This window comes from Ovis aries, chromosome Y, assembly GCF_016772045.2.
Source record: "Ovis aries strain OAR_USU_Benz2616 breed Rambouillet chromosome Y, ARS-UI_Ramb_v3.0, whole genome shotgun sequence".
NCBI lineage: Eukaryota > Metazoa > Chordata > Mammalia > Artiodactyla > Bovidae > Ovis > Ovis aries.
The window spans coordinates 19,145,368-19,161,889 of record NC_082741.1 but is presented as its reverse complement, the minus strand read 5'-3'; the positions used below and the strand labels follow the sequence as shown (position 1 = coordinate 19,161,889).

Here is a 16,522-nt window from a genome sequence, read left to right as displayed (position 1 = left end):
AAGGCTCTTTTTCCTTTGGGAATTTTAATTTGCTTTGCTACTGTGTCTGACACAGATATGCCGACCTCACTGTGACTACAGGCCAGCCAAATGGGAAAGGGGACAGAATGAATCAAATCCCCCTTTTGCTCACTCAACAGGAGGTCCACAGGCACCAGGTCTCATTCTATTAACTATCTCTGCTTCTCCAACTGCAGTCAGTGCTACACAGGGCCTGCTTCATGCTTGCCAGGGTCTCTCACCAAACACAGGCATTTTAGCAGCTGGCATCCTTGAGATGTCCCTGGGCTAGGTAAAAGCACTCTGAGACAGTGTTCCTTCTCCCTTGGCTCTGTGCCTGCACTGAATGTATGCCTCTTCCTCAGCTGGGACAAGAAGCCACAGCTCTTCACTGATTAAATCCCGTGTCTGGTCCAAACTCACATCGTAGCTTCTCCATCAACCTCCACTGCACGCTTTCAGAGCCAGGTTATCTTAGATCAGCCCAAGAGGCACTTCAGAGAGTGACATTCAAGTCTGGCTATATAGCTGATACTGAGATCTGCAAGGCATGAAAACACTTCAAAATTACGTTGCTAAAACACTCTACAGATTATATGTATAGGAGAGCTTTCGAACTTACAAGTAACATCAAATACCAAAATAGGTTCTTACTTTTCCTTTCTCCACTTCTCTCATTCTCTCTCTCTCACACACACATGCACACATCCTTTTTACATGTTAAGACAATTACACGAAAAACAGATCATAGATTTTTAAATAGCATCTCAATATGAAGATCACACAAAACTGTACTTCCTCTATTTAAAACAAAATCACATAAATTACCCATCGGTTTCCCTATATTTGAAATTATTGAATAATGCAATAAGTTGATCTTTTTGTTTTTAATGGGGTTTTTAACTTTGACTGAAATACTTGCTTCAGACTTACTGAAGGCAGAATTAACTATTATTTTTCTTTTTTTGACCTCCTCCTTTTAGATTTGGGGGGTGATGATTCAAAATCAGATGTGTTCACAGTAACGGATGCAACTTCCACCAATCCTGGCTGAAGGGGTTCCAGTGATACCTGAATAACAATTTTTGTTTCAGGAGACAATCCTTCTAGCTGCTTAGGCTTCTGAAACATTTGATGACACTGGGTCTTGTGCTCCCTCTCCTCTTTGGAAGTTAAAAACTGTAGCCGACATTTGGAACACTGGTGAAAACTCTTTTCCCAGTGCCCTCGATGATGACGTCTGTATGCTGTTGCAGTTTGAAAAATTTTGAGACAAAACGGGCAAAGTAAATTCTTAGTGTTACCATGGTATGCTCTGAAATGTGCATCCACATCTGCAAAAAATGATGATCTGTAACTGCAAACCTGGCATACATAGGGCATTTCACCAGGCTTATGATTGTCTTTCATGTGCTCTAAGAGAACCTGATCTGTCTCAAAGGACAACTCACAGATGCGACAGACTGCGGAGGGCTCCTGGGCCGTGTGGACACTTTCAATGTGACACTGCAGCTGGAAAGGAGTAGGAAACTGGCGGAGGCAGTGCTGGCAGGTGGTGTGGGTTTTCCAGCTGTCACCTCTCTGCCACTCAAGTTCCAAATGGTGCTTCATGTGATTCATAAACTTGACATTTTTTAGAACTTTCAAGCAGCTGAGGCATTTAAACGCCGTGTGGGTCTTCGCTTCTGGCTGCCCAACTCCTCTATGCTCGCCATAGTAGAAGTCACGAAGTAACACAATCAGATTTCCTTCTGTGGGATCACCAATTTTGTTTGGACTTGCCAAACTTGGAAAATCAGTTTTTGTCCGTCCACTTTCCCCTAAAGGTCTTACAGGCTTGCAATGAACACTGTCCTTTGGAAAAGGTGTTGGACAAGGTTCTCCATTCTGAACATGGCCTAGTGAGGTATGGACACGGTCTGGTGTGCTTTGCTGAGTGGTCTCTGTATGAAAAAAACCTGACGGGGAGAAACCTAAAGAATGTTCCCCTACAATGCCATCACTGAGTTTAGGCCTTCTGGGATTTCTGCGATTTGTTTCACAAGGGGAAACTCGCTTTGATACATGAGGACTTTTATTCACATCTCCTGCAGAAACTGCTGTTTCTACTGGATGCTGCAATGACCTTGTGAAGGTAATCAAGGAAGAACATAACTCCTTCGAAAAGCCATCAGGCACTATTTGTGGTGAAAGATTTTTATAATCAGCTTGAGACGGAGGTTCAATAATAATAGGACTACCTGTTGATCTTGAGTCAGAGTCAGACACTGGCAAGACAGTCTTTGCTTCTGATGTAGGAGTCACATGACTAACAGGCTGTAATCTGTGAGCGTTACCTCTCCTGAAGTGACCACACCTTTTTCTCCTTGAATAAGAACCTGGGGTATCTCTGTTCAGTATGTTTGAAACGACTGGTTTTGAAGCTGAGCTCATCCCAACAAAGATCACGTCAGCATCTTCATTTCCATGTTCCACTCCAACCAAGATCACTTCATCATCATCATCATCATCTACTTGTTTGGTCTCTCCCTCCCTTTTCCGTACTTCTGGCTCTTGTTCTTCTTCACGTAACATACGTGGGAGTTCCATATTTTTAATACTTTTTTATCCTTAGAGGGTGCGACCACAAGTCCCAGTGCTTCCTTTATACAAAGTGCCACCTAAGTGTAAACATACTACAGATTAGTTAAGTTCAGAAAAATGGGCTATTTGATTATCTCCAAAACTCTAGAGTACTTATACACACCCTTATCTTACAAAGACACTGAGTGTCAACCAGACTCAATGACAGCTGAAAAAACTACGACTACAAGTCTCCATGGCTCTAGAATCATAGCTTTGTCGCATGTTCACTTTAACCTCTTCTAGTTAAAAAAATAAAGAGGAAAAATAAAAAAAACCCGCCACACTGATCATTAGGTGAAATCACATGTAAAGGATGAGTATTTTTACAAAAGCATTGTTCTACAGCGTTTCGAAGCATGGACTTTGGAGTCATAGGAGATTAAGTTGGAATTCTAACTTAACCACACACCAGTTGCGTCTTCTTTGGCAAATTTGTAAGTTTTAAATGTGTTTCTGTATCTTAAAGACAAACATGCTTATTTCTTAGACTTAAGGTTAACAGCTTTTTTAAAAGGCATCAGCTATTCAATGGCATCTTGTTTTGTAGTAAAAATGGAAGAAAATGGATCTTAAATGCACATTACAACCGATTCACAAATTCTAATTTCATAAATGTTAACAAACAAAATAGGTAGCAAATTCAAAGTATAATCTATCTATACCTAGTTAACAGACAGCATAATTCAATGTCAAGCACTTAACACAGGCCTAGGAAAAGGAGAATGGGCTCTCTTTGATAATCTCACCCCAATTCCACACTGATATATCCTAAATTTCTCCCTCTAATCCTGGCAAAACTTCAATCCAACAATGCTTCATCCTTTATGCCACATGTCTCTTCCCCACATAGCAGGCAAAGTGATGCCATTCTTTCTCTCATACCAATATCAGACAGAGATATCACTCACACACACACACACACACACACACACACACACACACACACACACACACACACACCTGATACCCCTCATGAATACAGGTGAAAGAGTCCAAAACAAAATACTGGCAAACAAAATTCAACAGCATATAAACAAGACTGTATACCATGATCACATGGGATTTAGGGAGGTATGCAAAGTTGGTTCATGATAGGAAAGTCACCAACATTATGCCATTTTAAAACAATAAAACAAATAACACATCTGCCTGAAGAAAAAGCATTTCCTTGAATCTAGCACCTTTTCATAACCAGGGTTAAAAGAACACTTAATAATTAAGAACAGAAGAGAACTTTCTCAATCAAAGGGCACCTGTAAAAAGACCCACAGCTAACATCATACTTAAGAATGAAAAACTGAAAGCTTTCCCTCTAAGACTGGGAACAACACAAGGAAGTCTATTACACACTTTGGCTCAACATTATACTGGCAGTTTTACAACCAGAGCAATCAGGTAACAAAAGAGAATTGTTGCTGTAGTTTAAAAAAAAAAAAACACAATGAAAAAACAAAAAACCGCCTTCAGAATGGAAAGTAAAAATCAAAGTATATTGGAGATAACATACATTTGTATATAGAAAATCTTGAAGAAAACCCAAGTATTAGAATTAATATAAAGCTTGCAGAATAGAAGACAAATATTTTAAAAGTCAACCACATTTTACACTGTAGCAACAAATGTTGTTGAGTAAATACTTGAATCTACACTAGCATTCAAAAGAATACTTAGGAAGTCAGAAAGAGGAAGACAATATATTCTTTTGAATGGCTGAGTAACACTCCATTGTGTATATGTACCACAGCTTTCTGATCCATTTATCTGTTGGTGGACATCTAGGTTGTTCCATGTCCTGGCTATTATAAACAGTGCTGCGATGAACACCGGGGTACATGTGTCTCTTTCAATTCTGGTTTCCTCAGTGTGTATGCCCAGCGGTGGGATTGCTGGGTCATATGGCAGTTCTATTTGCCATTTTTTAAGGAATCTCCACAATGTTCTCCATAGTGGCTGCACTAGATTGCATTCCCACCAACAGTGTAAGAGGGTTCCCTTTTCTCCACACCCTCTCCAGCATTTATTGCTTGCAGACTTTATAGGAGTCAATTCTAATGAGACGGATGAAACTGGAGCCGATTATACACAGTGAAATGAGCCAGAAAGAAAAACACCAATACAGTATACTAACACATATATATGGAATTTAGAAAGATGGTAATGATAACCCTGCATGAGAGACAGCAGAAGAGACACAGATGTATAGAACAGATTTTTGGACTCTGAGGGAGCGGGAGAGGGTGGGATAATTTGGGAGTTAATAGCACTGAAACATGTACAATATCATGTAAGGTAGTCGCCAGTCTATGTTTGATGCAGGATACAGGATGTTTGGGGCTGGTGCACAGGGATGATCCAGAGAGATGATATGGGGTGGGAGGTGGGAGGGGGGTCAGGATTGGGAACTTATGTACACCTGTGGTGGATTCATGTCAATGTATGGCAAAACCAACACAGTGTTGTAAAATAAAATAAAGTACAAATAAAAATAATAAAAAGGAGAGAAAGACAAATATCATATGGTATCACTTACATGGACTCTAAAATATGACACAAATGAACTTATCTATGAAACAGAAACAGACTCACAGACATAGAGAGCACACTATGTGATTCCCCAGAGGGGAAAGTTGGGGTAGGCACAGATTGGGAGCTGGTGATTAGCAGATGCAAACTATAATATATACAAGAGAGAAATAAGAGCGTACTGTATATCACAAGGAACTATATTCATAATTTGTGATAAACAATCATGGAACAGGGTATGAAAAAATTGTATGTGCATATGTGTGTGTTTACATATGAAGGAAAGGAAAGGACAACTGTTGGCAAGCACATACAGAAACTGGATCCTTGTGTGTTATAGATAGATTTTAAAATGGTGCACCTGCTACAGAAAACAGTTTAAAGGCTCCTCAAAAAACTAAAAAACTAGACCTGATACATGATTCAGCAGTTCCACTTCCGGATATAAAATCAAAAGAAGTTAACATGGGGTCTTGGGATATCTGCAGAGCCGTGCTCACAGCAGCACGAAGCACAACAACTAAGAGGTGGAAGCATCGAAATGTCCATCAAATGTGATATATACACACAATGAAATATTATTTAGCCATATAGAGAAAATTCTGTCACATGCTACAACATGCATGATCATTTCAGACATCAAGCCAAATGCAATAAGCCAGTCGTACAAAAAGACAAATACTGTAAGTTTCTACTTGCATGAAAAAGCTAACACAGTCAAGCAATAGAAAGGAAACAAAAAAGAACGATGGAGTCCATGGTCTAGGTCAACGGGCAAGAAAAGAGGAGTTGCTGTTTAATGGGACAGGTGATGGGTACAGATTTTCGATTTTGCAAGCTGTAAAGGTGTAGAGATCTGTTTCATAACAATGTGATAAGGAATTCTCTGGTAGTTCAGAGGTTAGGACTCCACAGTGTCCTATCAGGGGCCTGGGTATGATCCTCAACCAGGGAACTATCATTCAAGCTGCACAACACAGCTAAAACAATGACAACAACAACAAATCAACACTGTGACTACGTGTGTGTATATGTCTTAGTCACTCAGTTGTGCCCAACGTTGCATCCCCAGGGACTAAAGCTCACCACGTTCCCTTCTCCATCAGATTTGCAGTGGGTTGCCATTTCTTTCTCCAAAAGGCTGATGAAAGTGTGCAAAATACTTAGCATGCAAAAATGGGTAAAATGGTAAAAATTTAAGTTAGATGTTTTCTACAACAATTAAAAACAGAAAAGCATATAATAACCAGGAAAAGAATTTGAATAGACATTTCCGACTCTTTGCAACCCCATGGACTGTAGTCTACCAGGCTCCTCCATTCATGGGATTTTCCAGGCAAGAGTGCTGGAGTGGATTACCATTTCCTTCTCAAGGCGATCTTCCCCACCCAGGAATTGATCCCAGGTCTCCTACCTTGCAAGCAGACACTTTCCCTTCTGAGCCACCAGGGAAGCCCTGAGCAAAATGTCAATCAGTCTCACTGAGATACTACTTCACACCCAGACTACTTCACACCCAATCAAAAGGACGAATAATAACAAGTGCTGCAGAAGATGTGGAGAAAAGGAATCTTCATGATATTGTTGAGGTAATTGCTGTAAAATGGTACAACCACTCTTGCAAAAGTGGTTGGTCAGTACCTCAAAAATTAAATGTAGAGTAGAGATATGATCCAGGAATTTCCCTCTTTTGTATATATGCACCAACACTGAAAATGTTCAGTCCATGCAAAATCAGTGTTCACAGCAACATTACTCGCAATAGCCACAAAGAGTACACCATCCACGTATTATCCATTCATTGACGAATGGATAAACAAACTGTGGTATACGCTCAAAATGGACTGCATGGAAGCCATTTACCATATTCATATACCATATTCAGCCATAAAAATAAAATAAAAACATTCACTGCTATACAAGCATGAACACGATGAATCTTGAAAGTACACAAACGAGGGGACTTTCCTGGCGATCCAGGGTTTAAGACTCTCCACAGCTGCCATCCCTGGGCTGGGAACTAAGATCCCACATGCCACATAGCTAAATAAATAAATACTTAAAAAGAAAATACGACATCTGAATAAAGCCAGACACAAAGGTCACACATTGTATGTGGGGAACTGTAGGTGGAAGACAAGCAGGAAAGAGAAGCACTCTGTAATCCAAGTGAAACATTTTTTTCAGGGAGGAGGAAATGAACTACTCTGATAAAGGCTGCCAACAAATTAAATAAAATAACAATTAAAAGTTCACCACTGAGTTAAGCATTTGAATTCACCTGTGGCCTTGACAAGAGTGGCTTTATGGGAAAATGAGAGAACTCGAGATAACAAAGTCTAGGAACAACTCTGCAGAGTTCTATAACAAGCAAATATGAAATAAAAGCAGCAGAAGCAGGATGTGTCACCAAAAGATGGATTTTTACCGACAGGTCACGTTATAGTCAGTCTGTTTGCTGATGGGAACCATCCAGAGAAACAGAAACCTTAATCCAGGAGGACAAAGAGGAGACTTGCTAGAATATCAAGAAATGAGTAGGTCTAGAAATGAGCTGATCAGGAATTGAGTACATCAAACCACAAGAGCACACAAGCTGGAGAAGGCAATGGAAACCCAAACCAGTACTCTGGCCTGGAATATCCCACAGGTGGAGGAGCCTGGTAGGCCGCAGTCCATGGGGTTTCGAAGGGTTGGACACGACTGGGCGACTTCACTCTCATGCACTGGAGAAGGAAATGGCAACCCACTCCAGCATTCTTGCCTGGAGAATCCCAGAAAAGGGGGAGCCTTGTGGGTGGCTGTCCATGAGACTGCAGAGTCAGACACGACTGAAGCGGCTTAGCAGCAGTAGCAGCACACAAGAAGGGTACACAAGCCGAATAATTTGCTCACATTGACAGAGCTGAGATCATATTTTAAAAAAAAGGCTGGCATAGTGGATTAATGGGTATGGTAACCAGCCTTCAAGTGAATTCAATCTCCTGATATTCCTCCCCCTGTGTAGTTCTCTCTCAATCTATCACAGGGTAGACCTGTGAGACTAAGCAAATACACAAGTGCAGATGTGTAACATCTCAAAAAAACTCTGCACTTTATCATGGGTGCAAGTACTTTCCTGAATCACTCATTCTGAGTAAAGACAGCAGACTCCACAAGAGAAGCCCCTTGGAGAGGCCCACAGAAGGAGGAACTGAGGCTAGAAGAGTACAGACAAGTGAGAGAGCTTAGATTCAACTAGCTAAGTCTTCAGAGGTTGCCAAGCCAGACAAAAGCTTGACTACTACCTAAGGAGAGATCCTAGGCCAAGAGATAACAAGTGGTAAGTTCTTTCAAACTATTCCATTTTGAGATCATATGTACAACACAAACATTTCAAGTTCTAATACCATTCACATCATACTTACACACAGATCAGTTCTCCTATAAATATAGCAAAAATCAAGACACACACACACACACACACACATACACACACACATACACACACACACACACACACACACACCCCTATCCACAGCACCGAAACACAGGAGTTGCCTGGCAGTCCATTGGTTTGGTTAGGACTCAGCCCTCTCACTGCCAGGATCCTGTGTTCGATCCCTGGCTGGGGAACTAATATCCTATGAAGCCACATGTTGTGACCAAAACAAAACATGCGGTGAAGTTCAAAGCTGTACCAGCAAGATAAGTATACAACACAGCTGTAGGCACAAGTGGCTGGGCATAGAGCTTCCTATGATCTTGTTTACTCGCATGAAATGAACTCAGATGGTGCCTCACCCCCATCCAGTGGAGTTCACTTACTTAATGAAGAAAAGCCCTTAAGGGTACAGAAATGAGCAAGTAATCTCACGTGAACATGTTAAATCACAGGATAATTTCTCTGAATGAACCACCGAATTCATTCATTCATTTGGCCATGCTGTTTGGCTTGTGGGGTCCCAGTTCCCTGACCAGAGACTGAATCCAGACCACTGCAGTGAAAACCCAAAATCCTAATCACCAGGCCACCAGGGAACCCCACACCTGCATTGCTTTGCTTTGCTAGCTAAAACCTTAGGATATGTGCATTGCCCCATTTTAGCCTCACCAAGTGGCAGGAGTCAACTCTACACAGCTTAAGACCCATGGTGCTCTTACTTTTTTTCTTTCAAGAAGGCAGGAGAAAGCAAGTCACCATGCCTGTTTTTAAGCTTGCCACTCAGAAAGCTGCAAACCTGAAACCATGATGGCCCTGAAGTCAGCACCCGCAATCAGGGTCAGGTAATCCCCAATCAGGAATACTCTCTCTCAACAGCAACGTGTCAGCCGACGAATGAAAGGAGAAAAACACAAAGTAAGAAAGCCACAACTTTGTCCCTTGTTGTAAAGATGTCTGTCACCTTACCTCAGGGGCCCACTGAACTCCTGAGCGCTTGAGACCTCCCAGGCAGCACACGGTCACATCCTGGGGACAAGCAGAGGAAACGGCCAGGGTGAGTCCCCTGTTCCGGGAACATTCTATCCCCCCAGGCCCTCCCTGGTCCTACCCTACGGATGCTGACCAGGCGTCTCACACTCAACCAGACCAAGTGATTGAACTCCTTTGCCCTGAGCTTCTTCCTCCCACCTCCCTTCTCTCAGTAACAAACAAATACCTCATCTGCCAACTTCCCGAACCAAAGGCCTGAATCTCGGGGCCCCCAGGGACGGGGCAGCCCTGGAGTCTGAGGAGAGGCCGAGGAAACAGGAAAACGACCAAAGCACCAGGGCAGTGAAGAGGCCACTAGATCGATTTTTTTTTCTTTTTTTTTTGCTGCGCTCGCCTGACTATGCCTGGGTGCAGGACCGGGTTGGGCCGTGAAGATTTGTGTGTGTGTGTGTGTTTAAATCATTAGGTTCCACAGGAGAGCTGGGGGTGGTGCCCGGGGCCAGGGGCCTAAGAGGCCCTTTCCGCGAGCTGACTTGTGCCACCCACCCCCGGGCCGGAAAGCTGCTGGAGAGCTGAGCCCGCCCAGACTAGAGAGGAGAGAGGGCGAAAGGCGCCTGAGGCCTGTGGGTCCTGCCGCACACTCCCTCCTGAGGGCCCGCGGGCCCTCACCAGCCGCCCCACCGAGCAAGGCCTTGTGCGAGTGGGGACCCGAGAAACCCTCCCTTTAGCCGTCAGGCACCTCTTAGGCTGAACCACGCTCCAGTCCTTACCAGCCCCCGTTGACGGAGGAGACAGAACTGCCTGCAGCTCACCTGCCTTAGGCAGTTCCCGGATCAAGCCTGAGGAGGCCAGCCGGAGGGGATGAGGAGGCGAGGCGGACGGGACGAGGCTTCCTCAGGTCTGGGGCGCCGCCTCAGCTCCCCCTACAGGCGAGCGGGCTGCCTCCGATGATTGGCTGCCAGGTGTTGGCTCCTGCCATCTGATTGGCCGCGAGGCTGAGTTGGGCGCATGCGCGCGCGATGGACACCCCCCCACCCACTCCCCCCACCCCGTAAAAGCACCCCCTGTGGGCGTGGTCAGGCTGAATCTGAATCTCAAGAGTATTGGGTCAAGATTGCTCAGCTCACCGAAGGCGAAGTAAGAAAAAACAGATGGCACAGTCGCCAGGGCACAGGGCTGAGAACGGCCTCCGATTCTACTAGGGGAGTCCAGTGATGGTGATCCGGCACTCACAGCCCTCAGGGGTGACCTCCCTTAAGCCAGTTCTTTGCTTAAGGAACTTGACCTTACAGTGAATCTTGGCGCCCCTCCTCTTGGAATTACATTTCAATCAAGGCAGGGCAGCCTGCCCCTGTTTTTGCACTGTCTATTGTGAGCTGAGAATGAGCTTTACTTTTTCTTCTTCTTCTTTTTAATTTTAGAGCTTTACACTTTTAATGGCTGAGGAAAACCGAAAAGACTTTTATTTTCTGACGTGGAAATTGTGTGAAATTCAGTTTTCGGAGTCCTTAAATTTGGAACAGGGACTTGCCAGTTTCTTTCGTTGTTGTCTATGGCTGAAAACTTAATGGCCAATGATCATATTCGCAAAGCCTAAAATATTTCTTCTTTGGCCCTTCACAGAGTCTTTTTTAAATGCCCTGTGCTGCTGGAAGTCTCCTAGTAGACCGTTGAGATCTCCTATGGGAGGATAAAGTTTTGGTTTTGTTACATTATTTTCTTCTCTAATATATTCATTTTTCATTCTTTACTAATTTCATTCCTTCACATCGCTATAAGTTTGTTCTGTTGCTCATCTTTACAACTTTTTGAGATAACTGTTTGTAACTCTCATTTCTCTTGTATCTAATGCTATAAATTTACCTTAATTTGTTGTTGTTGTTCAGTCCCTCAGTCATGTTGGACTCTTTGCAACGCCATGGACTGCATGCAGCACACCAGGCTTTCCTGTCCTTCACTGTCTCCTGGAGTTTGCTCAAACTCATGTCCATTGAGTTGGTGATACCATCCGAACATCTCATCCATCGCCGCCCACTTCTTCTCTTGCCCTCAGTCGTTCCCAGCATCAAGGTGGTTTCCAATGAGTTGGCTTTTCCCATCAGGTGGCCAAACTATTGGATCGTCAGATTCAGCATCAGTCCTTCCAGTGAATATTCAGAGTTGATTTCCCTTAGGATTGACTGGTTGAATCTTGCTGTCCAAGGGACTCTCGAGAGTCTTCAACACCACAGTTCAAAAGCATCAGTTCTTCGGCACTCCACCTTCTTTACGGTCCAGCTGTCACATCCATACATGACTGTGGGGAAAAGCATAGCTGTGACTAGATGGACTTTGTCAGCAAAGAAATGTCTCTGCTTTTTACTAGGCTGTCTAGGCTTGTCATAGCTTTTCTTCCAAGGGCCACATATCTTTTAAGCTCATGGCTGCATTCACCACCCACAATCATTTTGGACCCCAAGAAAATAAAGTCTGTTACTCTTTCCAATGTTTCTCCGTACAACTTTAACTGTGTCCCGCAATTTTTGCGAATAGGCTGTTCATTATCATTCACGTCCGAGTATATCCTAATATTCTCTTCTAAAGACAAGCCTAAATATTGCATGGGCTTCCCTGGTCACTCAACTGGTAAATCGCTTTCCAGCCAATGCAGGAGACACAAAAGGCCTGGGTTCGATCCCGGGTCAGGAGGATCCCCTGGAGAAAATAATGGCAATCTGCTCCAGGATTCTTGCATGAAAATTCCATAGAGATATGTGTTAAGATAGTTATTTCTATTTTCCAAGTGAATGGCATTTTCAAAGACGTTTCTTGGTCAATTTCTCATTACTGCATTATAGTCAGATGACACAGTCTAAATATTATTGATCCTTTGTATTCGAAGATTTCCGTTAAGTATGCCGTACTTCAGATTTCCATCTCCGTGAAGTCAAAATGAAGTGGGTGTTGTGTAGAGAAAACACTTGCAATGTCTGAAATGTGTGTGTGTGAAATGACTTCCTTTATGCTTCACAATTATTCCAGCATCTTTCAGTAGGGTACCTTTAAATAAGTTCCAGGGTTTTCTCAAATTTTACCAGTTTTTCCACAAATGTTCTTTCCTAGTTTCATAGTCCCATATAGAATACTGAACTGCATGAGAATATAGAGCAAGAAGCTACAGATACCTCCCTTAGCTTACTCTGGTCTATAGCTGTTTCTTAAACTTTCCTTGTTTTTCAAGCCTTTTGACAGTTTTCAGGAGTCCTTCAGGGACAGGTATTTTGCAGAATGACTCTCTATATGGGTTTGGGATGTTTCTCCTGATTGCCCTGGGGTTTATATAATTGTAGAACTATACCTCCAAGGCAAAATATCTTTCTCATCATCTCCCATCAAGGATTCATACTATCAATATGACCTACCACTAGTTCGTCTGCTAGAAAGTTGTCTCCTTCCTGCTGACATATTCTGTTCTTGGAAACAAGCCGCTAAACACAGCCTACATTTAGGGAGGGGCATGGAATCTCATCTTGAGGAAAATATCGAAGAGATACACAAATTACTGAGTATACAAGTTAATTGAAACCCCTTTGTAAGGAAGATCTGATCCTTCTAGCCATATCTTTTAATGTTAAATTAATTAAAGTAAAGATTTAATAGGTTTCCCAGTTGGTGCTAGTGGTAAAGTACCTGCCTGCCAATACAGGAGATGTAAAAGATGTGGGTTCAGAGGAGCCTGGTGCGCTACACTGATGGGGTCGCAAAGAGTTGGACAGACTGAAGCCGCTGAACACACACAAAGATTTAATACCGCAGTCACACTGGCTACATTTTAACATTTGCAAAGTGGCATATTAGATACGGACATAGAAAATATATTTTACTGAGGATTCCTTAATGATCGGGTTGTTAGAGATTTGTGCTTCCACTGCAGGGGGCAGAGAGTCAATCCCTGGTTGAAGATCTAAGATCCATTAATCCTCACCGCAAGGCAAAAAAAAAAAAAAAAAAAAAAAAAAACAAAGAAAGAAAACAAACCCTGCTGGATGAATACTCCATCTGAATATACAGATAAAGGATATAAACAGAACACCTCACAGAAAAGAAAAGAAACATAAGCATTTATATATGTGAAAAGCTGATCGCCCTTATGAGGGAATATATGTAACAATTATGAAAATGTTTTCTATTGCTGCAGAAAGGTCTGTGAATAGCACTGACTTAGGTCATTGTTTTTCCAACCTTTCTTCTTTTCAAATGTGATGCATATTAACACATGAAACTGCTTTAGCTCTGTCTCAAAAATTTGCTATTTTCACTATCATTCAGTTCAAATAATGTTTTTCCCATAACAATTTCTCCTAGGAGCAATAAGTTATTTAGGTTCAGAAGCAGGAGAAGGAGAAGCCTAAACCACAACATTAAAGAGGCTTGTGAATTGCAGAGGTGCCGCTTTTGCACTTTGGGTTCCTGGCAATCCTTACTCTATCCTCAGCCTGTGTGCAGTGCCATTGCTTCATTTTCAAACTTTGGGAGTTCTGTACTCCTCAGTTATCTTTCTGGGGTTTTGTTTGGTCATGCCACAGAAGCTGTGGGATCTTAGTTCCACAACCAGGTGTTGAACCCTGGCCATTGACCGTGAAAGCATCAAGTCCGAACCACTGAAGCAACAGGGAATTCTCATACCTCTTTCTTTCTTTCTTTTAAATATTTGTTCATTTACTTGGCTGTGCTTGTTTTTAGTTCCAGCACAAGGACCCTTCAATCTTCATTGTAGCATGTGGGAGCAGGAATTTTAATTGTCACATGTGGTATTTATAGTTGCAGTATGTGGGATCTAATGCCCGGACCAAGGAATGAACTTGGATGCCCTAATCTGGGAGCACCGAGTATTTCCACCGGACTACAGGGATGTCCTTCCCATGAATGAACCCAGGTCTCCCACATTGCAAGTGAATTCCTTACTGTCTGAATCACCATAGCTTTGACTATAAGAATTTTGGTCAGCAGAGTGATGCCTTAGCTTTTTTTTTTTTTCTTTTTTAATGCTGTCTATGATTGCCATAGCTTTCTTCCAAGGAGCTAGCTTCCTTTGATTTTGTGGCTACATTCACGATCCTCAGTGATTTTGGAGTCCAAGAAAATCAAACGTGCTGTTATTTTCAGTTGTTCACCATTTCCTTGCCATAAAGTGATGGGACCAGACGTTGTGATCTTCGTCTTTTGAAATTTGAGTTTTAAGCCAGCCTTTCACTCTCCTCTTTTGCCACCATCAAGAGGCTCTTCAATTTCTGCCCTTAGGGTGACATCATCTGCATATCTGAGGTTGTCGCTGTTTCTCCAGCAATCTTGATTCCAGATTGTGCTTCATCCGGCCCAGTGTTTTTCATGATGTACTCTGCGTTTAAGTTAAATAAGCAGGGCAACAGTATATAATCCTGACGTACTCCTTTCCCTATTTGGAACCAGTCGCTTGTTCCATGTCCAGTTCTAAGTGTTGCTTCTTGACCTGCATACAGATTTCTCAGGAGGCAGGTCAGATGGTCTGGTATTCCCATCTCTTTAAGAATTTTCCAGTTTGTTGTGGTTCACACAGGCAAAGGTCTCATCACTTCATGGAAAATAGATGAAGAATCAATGGAAACAGTGACAGAATTTATTTTCTTGAGCTCCAAAATCACTGCAGATGGTGACTGCAGCCACGAAATTAAAAGATGCTCACTGCTTGGAAGAAAAGTTGTGACAAAGCTAGGCAGTGTTTTAAAAGAAAGAGACATTACTTTGCCAACAAATGTCCATAAAGTCAAAGCTATGGTTTTTCCAGGAGTCAGGTGCAGATGGAGGAGCTGCACCATAAAGAAGGCTGAGTGCTGAAGAATGGATCCTTTCAAACTGTGGTGCTGGAGAATGGAGAAGACTCTTGAGAGTCCCTTGGACTGCAAGGAGATCCGACCAGTCAATCCTAAGGGAAATCAACCCTGAATCTTCAGTGGAAAAACTGATGCTGAAGCTCCAATACTTTGGCCTCCTGAAGGGAAGAGTCAGCTCATTGGGAAAACAAAACAAAACAAAACCCTTGATCCTGGGAAATATTGAAGGCAGCAGCAGAAGGCATGACAGAGGATGAGATGATTGGGTGGCGTCAGCAACCCAATGGAATGAGTTTGAGCAAGCTTCAGGGGATGATGATGGACATGGAAGCGTGGCATACAGAAGTTCATGGGGTCACAGGGAGTCAGACACGACTGAGCAACTGAACAACAAAAGCCAGGCAGGGTCTTTATGTACAGCTGGCTGAACCTCAATGGGGCTTTTCTGAATTTCTGGAGGTGGGTAGAACATAATTTTTTAGCCAGATCCCATGCTGCAGCATGTCTGGAATATTTTGTGCTCGTAGTCAATCTTTTTTGTGTGTTTTCTGGGTGGCACTTGGGAGTCAGTGTTCCTCACAATGATGGATGCTGTCTCTCTCAGTCCCAGCTGAACTGAACTTTGGATCATGACCTCTGTTTCAGGAGGCAACCCTGGCAAGTGCTCTGGCTGTTTGAATGACTGATGATTCTTGGTTTGGTGCTCGGTCTTTTCCTTCACGTTCAAACTTTGTAGCCAGCACTTGCAACATGGAAAGACCCTCCTGTTGCAGTTCCTCCGAGCGTGATTTACAAAGAATGTCACCTATTTGAACATTTTGAGGCAAAACAGACAAACAAATTGTTCATGTTTCCATGCCATGTTCTAAAATACGCCTCTACATTGGCAAAGGCTGACAATCTGTAAGTGCAAACACGGCAGACATAGGGCATTTTGCCAGGTTTGTGACTGTCCTTCAGGTACTGTAAGAGAACCTGATCTGTTTTGAAGGACAATTCACAGATATTACAGACCGTGGAGGGCTCCCAGGAAGCAGGGACACTTTCCATGCGACACTGCAGCTGGAACGAGGTGGGAAACTGGCGGTGGCAGTGCTGGCAGGTAGTGTGG

General features: G+C 42.9%; 1 protein-coding gene across 1 annotated transcript; it reads right to left on the bottom strand.

The window, feature by feature from the left end:
• Positions 1-966: 966 nt before the first annotated feature.
• Positions 967-2,559, bottom strand: LOC132659019 (zinc finger protein 280B-like; the record flags this gene model as incomplete). Its single annotated transcript, XM_060408524.1, has 1 exon — positions 967-2,559. A coding segment is annotated over one exon (1,593 nt), but the record flags the coding sequence as incomplete, so codon positions are not given.
• Between the last annotated feature and the right edge of the window lie 13,963 nt (positions 2,560-16,522).